Source organism: Diospyros lotus, chromosome 10, assembly GCF_014633365.1.
Source record: "Diospyros lotus cultivar Yz01 chromosome 10, ASM1463336v1, whole genome shotgun sequence".
Taxonomy (NCBI): Eukaryota; Viridiplantae; Streptophyta; class Magnoliopsida; order Ericales; family Ebenaceae; genus Diospyros; species Diospyros lotus.
The window spans coordinates 30,907,980-30,920,788 of record NC_068347.1 but is presented as its reverse complement, the minus strand read 5'-3'; the positions used below and the strand labels follow the sequence as shown (position 1 = coordinate 30,920,788).

At 41.4% G+C, this 12,809-nt stretch overlaps 3 protein-coding genes across 3 annotated transcripts; 2 read left to right on the top strand and 1 right to left on the bottom strand.

The window, feature by feature from the left end:
• Positions 1–99: 99 nt before the first annotated feature.
• On the bottom strand, positions 100–1,232 carry LOC127811955 (non-specific lipid transfer protein GPI-anchored 20-like). The gene is made up of 3 exons (XM_052352175.1): positions 797–1,232; positions 623–649; positions 100–514 (listed from the first exon to the last, which is right to left on the bottom strand). Exons 1-3 carry the CDS (start codon positions 1,128–1,130, stop codon positions 303–305), a joined length of 573 nt encoding a protein of 190 aa, XP_052208135.1. The 5' UTR covers positions 1,131–1,232; the 3' UTR covers positions 100–302.
• A 1,086-nt stretch (positions 1,233–2,318) lies between these two features.
• On the top strand, positions 2,319–3,583 carry LOC127811795 (non-specific lipid transfer protein GPI-anchored 5-like). The gene is made up of 3 exons (XM_052351967.1): positions 2,319–2,893; positions 3,050–3,111; positions 3,228–3,583. The coding sequence occupies exons 1-3, from the start codon at positions 2,569–2,571 to the stop codon at positions 3,279–3,281; spliced, it is 441 nt and encodes a 146-aa protein (XP_052207927.1). The 5' UTR covers positions 2,319–2,568; the 3' UTR covers positions 3,282–3,583.
• A 6,284-nt stretch (positions 3,584–9,867) lies between these two features.
• Positions 9,868–11,970, top strand: LOC127811018 (FCS-Like Zinc finger 8). The gene is made up of 3 exons (XM_052350696.1): positions 9,868–10,513; positions 10,633–11,440; positions 11,739–11,970. Exons 2-3 carry the CDS (start codon positions 10,644–10,646, stop codon positions 11,818–11,820), a joined length of 879 nt encoding a protein of 292 aa, XP_052206656.1. The 5' UTR covers positions 9,868–10,513; positions 10,633–10,643; the 3' UTR covers positions 11,821–11,970.
• The last annotated feature ends 839 nt before the right edge of the window (positions 11,971–12,809 follow it).

The following is a 12,809-nucleotide window of genomic DNA, read 5'->3' as shown; positions in this document are numbered from 1 at the left end:
TTCATATTTTCTCTGGCTGCCTGGAGCATTCCTTACAAGATGAGTCAGTCTAGGAAATAGGAACTCATATTCCAATCTTAAGGAATGGTGTAATGCCATATATACTCTCTAGTACCAAAAAAAATGTTTTATTCATGGTAAAGACTTATTATTCTACAGGAATTCGGCAATACCTCTCTCAATAATGTGAACAAGAAGCCCAAATAAATTTCACAACCTCGAAAAGAATCTTTCCCTAAAAGAAAACTTCCCACAGACAGACAAACGCTCGCAATTACATGTGTGGAGAGACACAGAGCAAATTAATAATAGTACTTCAGAACCATAGCTCCTAGCAGAGCAAGAGTCAGAGATGGCGAAAAGCTGCGGGAGGGCCTGGCGGATGACGGTGTCAGAACTGGCCGGCTTCCTGCACTGGCAGCCGGAACTTCTGAGTCTGCTGGTGTGAGGGCCGGAGTTGTGTCAGCCTCCGGTGCAGCTTCGGGAGACAGAGCCGGAGTAAGGGCGATAGGACCTGTCAGGGTTATCGGGGAAAATGTACAGTTTATACCAACTCGCGGACAGTTAAAACTGTAGCTTATGCAAAATCATAGGACAAGAATAACTCAAATAGATGTGGTACCTGGAGCTGGGATAGGAGCAGAAGAGGCTGCAATGAGTACACAAGACAAAAGAGGAGAAGAGATGTTAGTTTGAGGCAGCCTAAGGAAGTTGATGAACAAAAGAGAAGGAACAGAATGAACAAGGGGCGTTTGATTTTGCTGTCAGTTTTCAGTTTTGTGCTCGAGAATCTCACCTTTGCACTGGACAGGCACACTCATATTACAGGCGCGAGGTAGGGAGATGGCCAGGGTCCTGTTGATGGGCATTTGAAAGGGAACATTCCCGGTTGCAATAAGGCACAGACAATCTGTGCCATTGCTTATAACAGTCTTGACTGCACTGCAGCAGTCGGATGTTGGTGAAGTGGTATTTGAGCCACTGGTGATGAACCTGAGGCAAGGAGTGAAGCCATTGAGCATGGAAGCTGAGCAAGCGGTGCTGATTTGAGCATGAACTGGCAGAACTAGGGCTGTTAAAGCCAGTGCTAAAGCTGGAACTAGGCCCAAAAATGGCACGAGACTTGCCATGTCGCTGTGCAGTTCAAGCTGGAGAGAACTGTTTGCTGAAGTTGGAACTAGATTTTGAGGGAGGGTTTGGAAGAATGGATTTGGTTTGAGGATTTGGTGTTTGGAAGAGAATATAAAGATGGAAAAAGTGGAGGGAAGAAACACATAAGGCTTGAGTTGGGTATGGGGCTCAACTACCTTAACTAACTAGCTTAAAGATAAGGTGCTTAGGTGAACCCTGGCTTCTTCTCATCACCAATCAAGTTATTCATTTACAATTTATTATTCTAATTAGTTATTGTTTGGCTGCTAACAAGTTCTTTTTCTTTGACTTCTCTGTCAAGACCTAGTGCGCCTGTCAAAGCAAATAAGAACAGAGTAACAAGTGAGTAGCCCATTGTCAAAAATGAGAAAATCAAGGAACTTTATTCAACTGTTTCCTCATGTGACTTAATAAATCATTCTCTTTGTCATTCAATCCCAAGATGTAATTATTTTGTAAACATTAATCTAATTGTTGGGAGGGTAGAGCTCGCTTTTATACATTGAAATTAGATGATCTGTCTGTTCCTATCCTATGTGTCCTAATGATCCATGCTAGTAGAACTAAATTCTCAAGAAATTTGTCACTTTGATAATTTTTGATTTGTATAATTCTTATTCTAAATGAAATAGATTTTAGATTTTATTTTTCAGTGACTGTTTTTACCACTTAAAGTAGATCTCATCTTAGATTAGATATCTCTATTTTTGTTATTTTTTTTTTATGTTGAAAGGAAGAGTTTGTGATGTACTTGTATATATGGCATGTATTTTAAATTTATGATTAATGAAGAAAAATATCATTTGGGTTAAGAGTATTTTATGTTATGTTTTTGTGAATTTTGAGAAAAAATCTTGATGACGACCAAAAAATTATTATTTTTCATTAAAAAATTATGATTTCAAATAATAAAAACAAGCTCTTTATATTAACAAAAATGTAAAGAAGAGTTTCGTAAATGCACCAAAGACAACTTTTCTCTTGCATTAGCTTGAATTTACTCACAAAATTAAACAAGCACAGTGAGAAGCTCTAGAAAAAAAGGTAGGACTCGGCCACACGCTATGCTTTATTCTTGAGAAAAAGTTGAAGAAAGTCTCCCCCTTAAGATAAAAAACCACAGCCTGAACCACCACCAAACTATTGAAGTTGGCCACCCACACCCACAAAAACAATCCTCAGAAAGCATCAAAGCACCCTTCAAACTTAGTTTTGGATCCTGAAGAGGAATAATTTGGAAGCAAATTAGGAGAAGCTGGCCACCCAGAGCTGGCCAATTCCATTGACTCTTCCTTCGCAAACTCCCTATATAATATAATGCACATTGATCAACTAGCACACTAAATCACATTCACATACATTGGTTAAGGCTAGGTAGTAGGCAGTGTTTCCTTCTGCTATACATAAATATATACTATGGCACATCAAGGGGTAGCTGGGGTGGTGGCTATGGTGGTTGTGATCTGGGCTGGAGCGGTCTCTGCTCAGTCCTCGTCGAGTTGCTCGAATGCGTTAATCAGTTTGTCACCGTGCCTGAACTACATCACCGGGAACACCTCCACGCCGTCCTCTGGATGCTGCTCGCAGCTGGCCAACGTCGTTCGCTCGCAGCCACAGTGCTTGTGTGAGGCCATAAATGGCGGCGGCGGATCGTCCCTGGGCATCAATGTCAACCAGACTCAGGCTCTGGCCCTTCCTTCGGCCTGCAATGTCCAGACTCCTCCCATCAGCCGATGTAAAGGTAAGAATTCACCTATTTCATTATTCTCTTTCGGCTTAGCCTTACAACATTCAACCACTGATCCAACCAATGAAACCAGTTCTATGTCCAATTAGATCATCATTACAAGAACAGTTTACGTGTTGTACTAACCTGTAACAAATTCTACCTCTGCAGCTGCTTCCCCGCCCAGTTCGCCGGCGGGCACACCGGAATATGAATCTCAAGCCCCCCTTCAGGTACAGCTTTTTATTCTTTGTTCTTTAATTAATCCGTGAGAACCTGCAGCTACTACTGTTCGAGAATAAGAATGCTCATATGAAAGCATTCATATCGGTGGTGTCATGGTTTGCAGGAGGAACAGGGTCTAAAACTGTGCCATCAACTGACAGCGGCTTTCCGGCAGTGAGCTCGACCGGGGGGACGGCGACTTCTCTGCTCATCCCCCTGTTGTTCATTGCATCTTATGCTTCAATCTCCATTTCATACATAGACTGGCGCTTCTGCTTCTGACTCTTTTCATGGCCCCCCAGAGGCTGATTTGGTTAATTTGAACTCTCTATCAAACATAATAGTGTTACTATTATATATTATTTGTGGGTCTAGTAAAAGTGTTAGGTTTTAGGCATCTATATATGTAAATTGTTTCTTCTCGAGATGAATGCATAATGGATACTTTCATTGGCTAAAAACAAATTGATAATATCGTTATATTACTTCGAGGTACGAATAATTTTTTTTATGCATGGATTTTTGCTAAGTTAAGAAGAATTAAAATAATATCCAATATTATTTTGAGCTCAATTATATCAAATCATCTTGAGCTACTCTAAATTATCTTGAGCTCGATTATATCAAATTAACAAAGATAGAATCTATCAAAACATGTAGACTTAGTTATCTTGGTTTGATGGCAAATTTGTCAAACCAAAGTTCTCTCGATATCTTTCAAGTTTGATTATCTCATACAAGATAGCACGGAAACAGAAAATGAAACGTTTTTGATATAAAATGAAAACACTGAAATGACATTTTTTTAAAAATATAGAAAACAAGAATGAGGGATAAATTGTAAATTTAAAAAATGTAAGAGTTTTTTTGTAAATATAATTTTTTATATAAAAAAATTATTCAAATTAACTTTAAGATATTCATATGCCATATTCCAAATTGATATGCAATATGCTATTAATATTCATATAATCATATGCCATATTCCAAATTAGCCAAAACCAAAATTTCAGCAATATTACTGAATTTTTTTATTTATTTAAAATTAATTTAGTTTTAATATAAATAGATTAGAAACAAAATACCAAATAGATCAACGGGTGACCCAAAAGCGATGGATCGACGATTGGTGGCAAGGAAACACTCGAAGTAGCAATGTGAGTGAGCGATGGAATTGAAATGACCGATGGATCGACAATCGACGATGCGTGAGTGACAATGGATTTGGAGAAAAAAGGCAAAAGAAAAAGAAGAATAAGAAAGAAAAAGAAGAAAAGAAAAGAGAAAATAGGTGGGGGGTTGGCGGCTAGCTTCGGGATGCGTGTGATGTGCAATGGATTGACGATTGGCGGCGAGGAAGCACCCAAAGTAGCAACGTAAATGAGTGACAGAACCGAAACAATTGAAGGATCGACAATCGGCAATGCGTGAGTGACAGTAGATTCGGAAAAACAAGGCGAAAAAAGAAGAAGAAAATAAGGGCTTTGGCTGACTTGGGGATCCATGTGACGTGGGCAATTATTGCTAAAAATGCGATTTTATTTCATTTCAGTAAATCGCGAAACAATCCCAATACGTTTCGTAATTTACAGAAATGACCCAAAAATGAGTTCGAATGTCTTCGTCATCTCTAAAACGTGAAACGATTCAAAAATGTCGAAATGGCATCCCAAACGCGTTTACATGCAACTTAGATCTCATGTTGTGTCAATATAGGTTGGATTCTTTAGAATTAAAATTTGATTTTTGATGTGGCACTACCAAAAATTACAAGAATACCCCTACGCGCTAGTGGCCTCACTCGCCACATGGATTGCCCGAGAGGCTGACACGTGGCAAGTCAACAATCTGGTGCGGAGTCCGAAAGATCCGAGCCGGTCCTCATCAGGTATAAAAAGCTCTACAAGTCTCACATTTATTACTACTCGCATTTACTCTACTAATTTGAGCGTCAGAGTCCACCCCGGGAGACTCTAGCCCCGCCACTCTGTTGTCTTGCAGGTTCTATCACCGATGTCTAACATCACTAAGTCCGAGGTTCTATTCTCGAGGTCCATTCGCAGAGGTGGCACGTGGTGGTCGGTCCCAAAAATCATCATCATTTGGCACCCACCGTGGGGCCGACGTCTAGACTCACCAGCCTCTTCTTTCCTTACCTCACGTTTTGGACTTCCACTCCTTACCTCGGACCTCGGTCTTTCCATAAGTGTCAAACAACTTTTGCCCCTCGCCATAACTAACTACATGGCTCCCCAAAGAGACGTGACTCGTAGCCAAGCTAATGCCAATCTAGAGGCCCTGCCACATGGGGAGAATCCACCATCTTTGGCCAATCCAATGCCAGATGACCGACTTACCAGGTTGAAAAATCATGTCCAACAGTTAACTGAGTTGTTGACTGGTTATCTACACCAGAATGAACAAAATCGTCCGCATGTGCCCTTTCAGCGAGAGGAGCACCAGTCACCTCCTCCTACTCAGGAGCCTCGTCAATCCCGCCAGTCGGGCCAGGAAATCCATCCCTCTGAAGCTGCAGGATCTACTTCTTCCCCCTCACAAGAAGGAGGGACTCCGTAGGAGAGGCAATTGCGTTTCCTGGAGAGGCAAGTCTAAGAACTCAAGAGGGGAAAGGAAGAGCCGCCTCATCTCGGCTCTAACCAACCCCTGAGTAAGCGCTAAGGCGCAACTTGGATTTGATGGATGAGCTCTGAGGCCTTACGTGAATTCGACAAGTCACGTATAATCAACACATTGCTAGATACTACAATCGACAAATCCACGCTAGGAGTTTCATGCTAGGAGATCTTGTACTGCGACGGTTCGACGTGAGTCATCCTCGGGAAGCGAATAAAATAACTCCAAATTGGGAAAGACCATACCAGGTGGTGAAATCCTTAAGTCTGGGGGCATATCGACTAGAAGACATGGAAGGCAACCCTTGAAGCATACCTGGAATGTGCAAAACTTAAGAAAGTTTTATTATTGAGTAGGGAAATTCTCCGAACCTCTTTGTACTCTTTTTACGACTAATGACAAGATTTCGGATTCTCTCCATCTAATAGCAATCTCACAAAGGCCAACACTTCGCTAAAGAAAAATCCAAGGGTCACGAGCCCTAAGCCGTCCCCAAAGATGGACTAATGGCCACGGAAAAACTCATCCAAGGGTCACGAGCCCTAGGCCTTCCCCAAATGTGGACTAATGGCCACGAAAAAACTTATCCAAGGGTCAAGTGCCCTAGGCCGTCCCCAAAAGTGGACTAATGGCCAAGGAAAAACTCTAGCCTAACACCTTCCTTTGCAAGGGAGTGGCTAAAATCAAGGGTCACGAGCCCTAGGCCGTCCACAAGCCGAAGATGGACTAATGGCCGGAAGAAACTCAACACCCTTCTTCGCATGGGAGTGGCAAAAATCTAAGGGTCAAGTGCCCTTGGCTATCCATAAGCTGAAGGTGGACTAATGGCCAAGGAAAAAATTCAGAGCCCAACACCCTCATTTGTGTGAGAGTGGCAAAAATCCAAGGGTCAAGTGTCCTAGGCCGTCCCTAAATGTGGACTAATGGCCAAAGAAAAACTCTAGCGCAACACCCTTCTCTGCGAGGGAGTGGCTAAAATCCAAGGGTCATAAACCCTAGGCCGTCCACATGCCGAAGATGGACTAATGGCCGGAAGAAACTGAATACCCTCATTCGCGTGGGAGTGACAACAATCCAAGGGTCAAGTGCCCTAGGCCGTCCCCAAAAGTGGATTAATGCCCAAGGAAAAACTCTAGCCCAACACTCTTCTCTACGAGAGAGTGGCTAAAATCTAAGGGTCACGAGCTCTAAGCCGTCCACAAGCCGAATATGGACTAATGGCCGAAAAAAACTCAACACCCTCATTCGTGTGGGAGTAACAACAATCCAAGGGTTAAGTGCCCTAGGCCGTCCCCAAAAGCCAAGGAAAAACTCTAACTCAACACCCTCATCAACGAAGGAGTGGCTAAAATTCAAGGGTCACGAGCCCTAGGTCGTCCACAAGCTGAAGATGGACTAATGGCCGGAAGAAACTCAACACCTTCTTCGCGTGGGAGTGACAACAATCCAAGGATTAAGTGTCCTAGGCCGTCCCCAAATGTAGACTAATAGCCAAGGAAAAACTCTAGCCCAACACCCTCCTTCGCAAGGGAGTGGCTAAAATTCAAGGGTCATGAGCCCTAGGCCGTCCACAAGCCGAAGATGGACTAATGGCTAGAAGAAACTCAACACCCTTCTTCGCATGGGAGTGGCAAAAATCCAAGGGTCAAGTGCCCTTGGCCATCCACAAGCTAAATATAGACTAATGGCCATGGAAAAAATTCAGAGCCTAACACCCTCGTTCACGTGAGAGTGGCAAAAATCCAAGAGTCAAGTACCCTAGGTCGTCCACAAGCCGAATATGGACTAATGGCCAAAAAAAATTCAGAACCCAACACCATTTTTTGCGTGGGAGTGACTGAAATCCATAGGTCAAGAGCCCAAGGGATCCCAACCTGACCAAATGATATCCCAGCCTGATCAGCCAGACCAAGGGATTCCAGCTTGACTAGGGAAAATCCCAACCTGATTAGGGGAAATCCTAACCTGATCAGAGGATATCCTAGCCTGATCAACCAGGCCAAGGGATCCCAACCTGACTAGGGGAAATCCCAACCAAACCAGGGAATCCCATCCTAACCAGGAAAAATCCCAACCTGACCAGAGGATATCCCAACTTGATCAGCCAGAGCAAGGAATCCCAGCCTAACCAGGGGAAATCCCAACCAGACCAAGGAATCCCAGGCTAACCAGGGGATCCCAGCCAGACCAACCTGACCAGGGAATCCCAGCCTTATTGCTTCGTTGTCTTATAGGCTACATCCCCACAAACAGCGCCAGGTATAACCAAGTTCGAAGTGCAGGCTACAGATCCGAGGCCAAGAATACCCAAGTCTGAAGCTTCCACTCCCGAGGTCCATTTGTCAAGGCAGCGCGTGGTGGGTGGTCTCATAGATCATCATCATCATTTGCCGAGCTAAAAATACTCTTATGCACCTTGGAAAAAATCTACTGTTAAATAACCTCAGAAATTAAGTTACTCCTCTACCCAACGTAATTCTCAGCTTAGCTCAAGGAGTGGGGGGCAAGTAATGTGGCACTACCTAAAATTACAAGAATACCCCTACACGCTAGTGGCCTCGCTCACCACATGGATTGCTCGAGAGGCTGACACGTGGCAAGTCAACAATCTGGTGCGGAGTCCAAAAAATTTGGGTCGATTCTCATCAGGTATAAAAAGCTCTACAGCTCTTACATTTATTACTACTCGCATTTACTCTACTAATTTGAGCGTCGGAGTCCACCCAGGGGACCATAGCCCTGCCATTCTATTGTCTTGCAGGTTCTATCACCGATGTCCGATATCATTAACTCCGAGGTTTTATTCTCGAGTTGGCACATGGTGGTCGGTTCCAAAAATCATCATCAATTTTAATATTTATACTCTAAATTTAAACTTTTTTGGTACCCCTCATGAATAATTATTATAGTATTATTATTGTGGTTAATAATTGTGTGAAAAGTTATATAATAATTAGATTATATTTAAAGGACATTTGGGTAGGTTTGATAAGTTTGTAAACTATTCATTTGCCCCAAGTCCAAAGTACTTAAAAAGTCAGATCACATTATTAGGGATGATGCTAATTTGTATTAGCTCGAGTTTATTGTTGTTTTGTTAAGAGACATGTGGCCCATTTCTCTTTGTCGGACACAGCTTCAGCCATCATTCATTTCATTGCTCTTTTGGACCTCAAATACTACTACTACTACTACTACTTTAAATATATAATTTATTAAAATAATTACCATTTAAATTTCTCTAACACTAAGATACCACTAAAACATCCACATCTTAGCAAAAATAAAAAATAAAAAAAACTAAACTGTATTTAATCAAAAAGATTATCTTCTAATGAACTACTAATTAAGCTAATTCAACAATATTTAATCATTTTCTCTAAATACTAAAATATAATTAGTACGTGGTTGAATTGGAGGGATTTCACGTCATTCAAACATTAAAAATTTTACAATTTTTGCTTAAAATATATAAACAAAACAACTGTTTAGTCTACGAAAATACGCTTCGCTTCGATGATGACACGTTACTATATTTTTATTGTGGTCTTGATTATTATGCTCTTCAAATATATATATATATATATTTTAGAGAAAATAATTAAATAATAATAAAATAAAATAATTTATATTTTTTCTGCTACGACACCTATGGTAATATATATGGGCAGTGCTACTTTGCCCGAGAGATTAACAAAGGGAGTTATCGAAGAAAGGCAAAAAGATCGAAATGTCCTCATCTTCCTTCTATGGTCGCTAGTGCAATCGTTGTTTCGTCGTTGCTATCGTCTCGTCGATTGCCATTACATTTTCAATGGAGGAAAAATACGACGATGATTGGCGAGGCGATGTCAATGAGGTGAAAGCAACGACAAGGCGAAGGTAACAATGAAGTGGCGGGTGCATCAACTGTCATGGAAAGAGAGAGAAAAAAGCAGCACCTAGTGGCACACTTTACAAATTGAGTGAGAGTATTTTGATTTTTTTTGTTTACTTTCGATAAAAAAAAATTGTGTATCTTCCAGGTAAAATAGATTACTCGGGTATAAATTGAAGTGAAGAAAAAATAAAGGAAGGTGTCGTCAGCCAGCATAGGGGTTAGTGTGATACTGCCACAACTGTGCGCATGGCGGATAGGGAGAGAGAAAGAGAGAGAGAGAATCTGTACTGTACTTGGTGGCAGAAACCGCCGCGAATGAATAAGACTTAAATGAATTCAGGGCTGGTGATGAAGAAGAAGAAGGAGGCAAGCGTATTAAGCGTTGGTGCTTTTACCAAAGCCAAAGCCCAAAGCCGCTGGTGTTCCCATCCCATGCTCCTGCAATTGCAAACCAAACCCGATCTCATCATCCCCAACCGGACCCCTCCTCCTCATCATTTCAATCGAGAGAGACAGAAAGAGAGAGAGAGAGAGAGAGACTCTGAAGAAGAGAAACATTGAATGGAGGAGCAGTTTTAATTTCGGTGGTTGTCTCCTTTCTCTGGCCCTTTTGATTTATTGGTCTTGTCTCCATCTGAGAAGCCTTTTAAATAAAAAAGAAACCCATTTTTCCTCAAAATCATCCTAATCCTCCTCCTCCTCCTCCTGGCTCAAACAAAATCATATATATATATATATATATATAAAGTATTCGATACCCCAAAACATCACCTTATTTTCCCTCTCTTTCGTCGCTTCCTCTTCTGAGAGCTAATTAAAAGGTTTTCTTTTCTGATCTTAGAGCTTAAACCTTCTCTAGAAATGGAGTTTTCTCGCTAAAATGCGCCACATTTGAGGTGCCAAATCTCTCTCTCTCTCTCTGAGTTTGGATTCTTTGTGGGCTTTGTTTATCATTGCTTTAACTTCTACGTTTTAGTTACTCATCGGAGTGTTTATTTGGCGGGCTGATTTCTAGGCTATTACGCTATGCTGAAGAAGAGATCAAGAGCAACCACCAAGCAAGCTCCAATGGCGGATTGCAGCTCTCTATCTTCGCCAACCGGAAAATACACCAGGCTCACTACTTCCATTTTCAGCTCTCTTGCTTCGAAAAGCTTCACTGAAACCGAATCTGTTCTGAGCCCAACTTCCATCGTCGACACCATACCATTCCCCGCCCTGAAAAACCCCTTCTGGTCAGATAAACAAACTCTAAAATTCCCAAAACCAGAGACCAGAACCCAATGGGAAAGATTGGATTACTCCCGACGGGTTGGTCTCGGCATTGTCGACGCTCTCGCCGATGAAAATTCCGACCCAATATTGCCCAAATCTAATAGCCGAATGGTTCTGTTCGGATCACAGTTGAAGATCCAGATTCCCTCCTCTATTCTTTCCACCGTTCAATCTCCCAAATCGCCGGCCGATTTCGGGATCAAGACGAGGACTTCTCAGCTGGGTTCCTTCTCGCCGTCTCTTGGGACGAAGTCGCCGTTTGGCTCTGCGAATTCCGGCCCAGAAACCCCCAATTCTCCGGCGACTTTCACCGTCCCTGCTTCTGAAATGGAGCTCTCCGAGGATTACACTCGCGTGATTTCTCGCGGCCCCAATCCGAGAACAACCCATATTTTCGATGATTGCGTTGTTGAGATCTCTGCTGCTTCCAAAATGGAAAATGGGTTTTACTATAATCGGTCATTGAGCTTTCCATCGGAGAGTTTCCTCAGCTTCTGTCACACTTGCAGGAAGAATCTCGGCCAAGGAAAAGACATCTACATTTATAGGTTAGCTCAAGTTTCTTTACTTTAGGGATTCTAATTATGGAATGAAACACAATCATATTAATTATTTTCATTTGCTCTACTTTCACGAAACGTATTAGAACTGTATCTGGCCGATATCTAGGAGTTGTGTTAGGAAAGACACATTAATATCATGTCACCGGTTGAATTAAGCTTCACATCCTCTATTCAAATTCAAAATTAAGTTTCATCACAGGGACTCATCTCAATCAAATTTGGATTTGAGGAATTAAACTACCAGTTCTATACGTTTGCTCATCATCCTCCATTGTTGTTGCAGGGGTGAGAAAGCTTTCTGCAGCAGCGAGTGCCGGCACAAGGAAATGATGCTGGAAGAGAAGATGGGAAAGTTGGAGTCTTGACGACGTTTATGGGCTTTTCCCTGAAAATTCCTTCAATTTTCTTTCTTTCTTTCTTGGCTTCAAAGATCTGTCATTATGTAAATTCATCATGTTCATTGGGTGGAAATCAAAATCAGCAGTTTTCTGCACATGGTTGTCAATCAATGGAGTTGCTTTTGGGACATTGCTTTGCTGTTGGCTTTTGCCAAAGCTGGTGATCATGATGATGCAATTGAAGCTCGCTCTATCTTTGTTTTCTATAATTAATGGTTATTATTTATTGCTACTATTATTGATAGAATTATGTAAAAGGTTAGGCTCATATTATACGCAAATAATCTGATTTGGGAAGATTCTTTTCTTTTTCTTATCATTTTCTTTCCATGATTTGATTTCCCTCTTTGGAGGCCATTTTTAGCCATCTTGTTAAGGTTTCTTGGAATAAATTAGGAATTTCACGCGAATCTCTCCATTTACAGGGAGACAAACTCCTGACAAGACCTCTGTTTGTTTCTCAGGAAAATTATGCATCGAAATCTGGTTTCTGATTACTGATGTCTTCAGAAGACAATTTGCTGAATATTTTTATAACAGTGTGATATCATCCATAGCTTCACCTGCCAATTCTGTTTTTAGATCTGATCCTGAATTAACAAATTCACATCAAAGCCCAATCAGAGTCCATTTGAGGACCCAAAACAGCTAGCCCATTGTAGTCAGGCCCAACCGGAGTTCAAAACAATAACTGGCCCAACCCACTGAACCAAGGCCAATTTAGAAATGAAGATGTGAAAGCTCAGCACGTGGAATTTTAATTTATTTTCTTCAACTGTATATAGTAGGGTAAAATAAATAATATTCCCTCAATTTTAAAATTCCACTATTAGGGTTCAGTTATTTTCTAAAATTGGATACAGATAAGACTCTAAAATGATAAAAACCAAGCAAAGAAAGAAAACTTTGTATTAGAACAACAATAATCGCAAGTCCATGTTTAATCTCACTAAGTA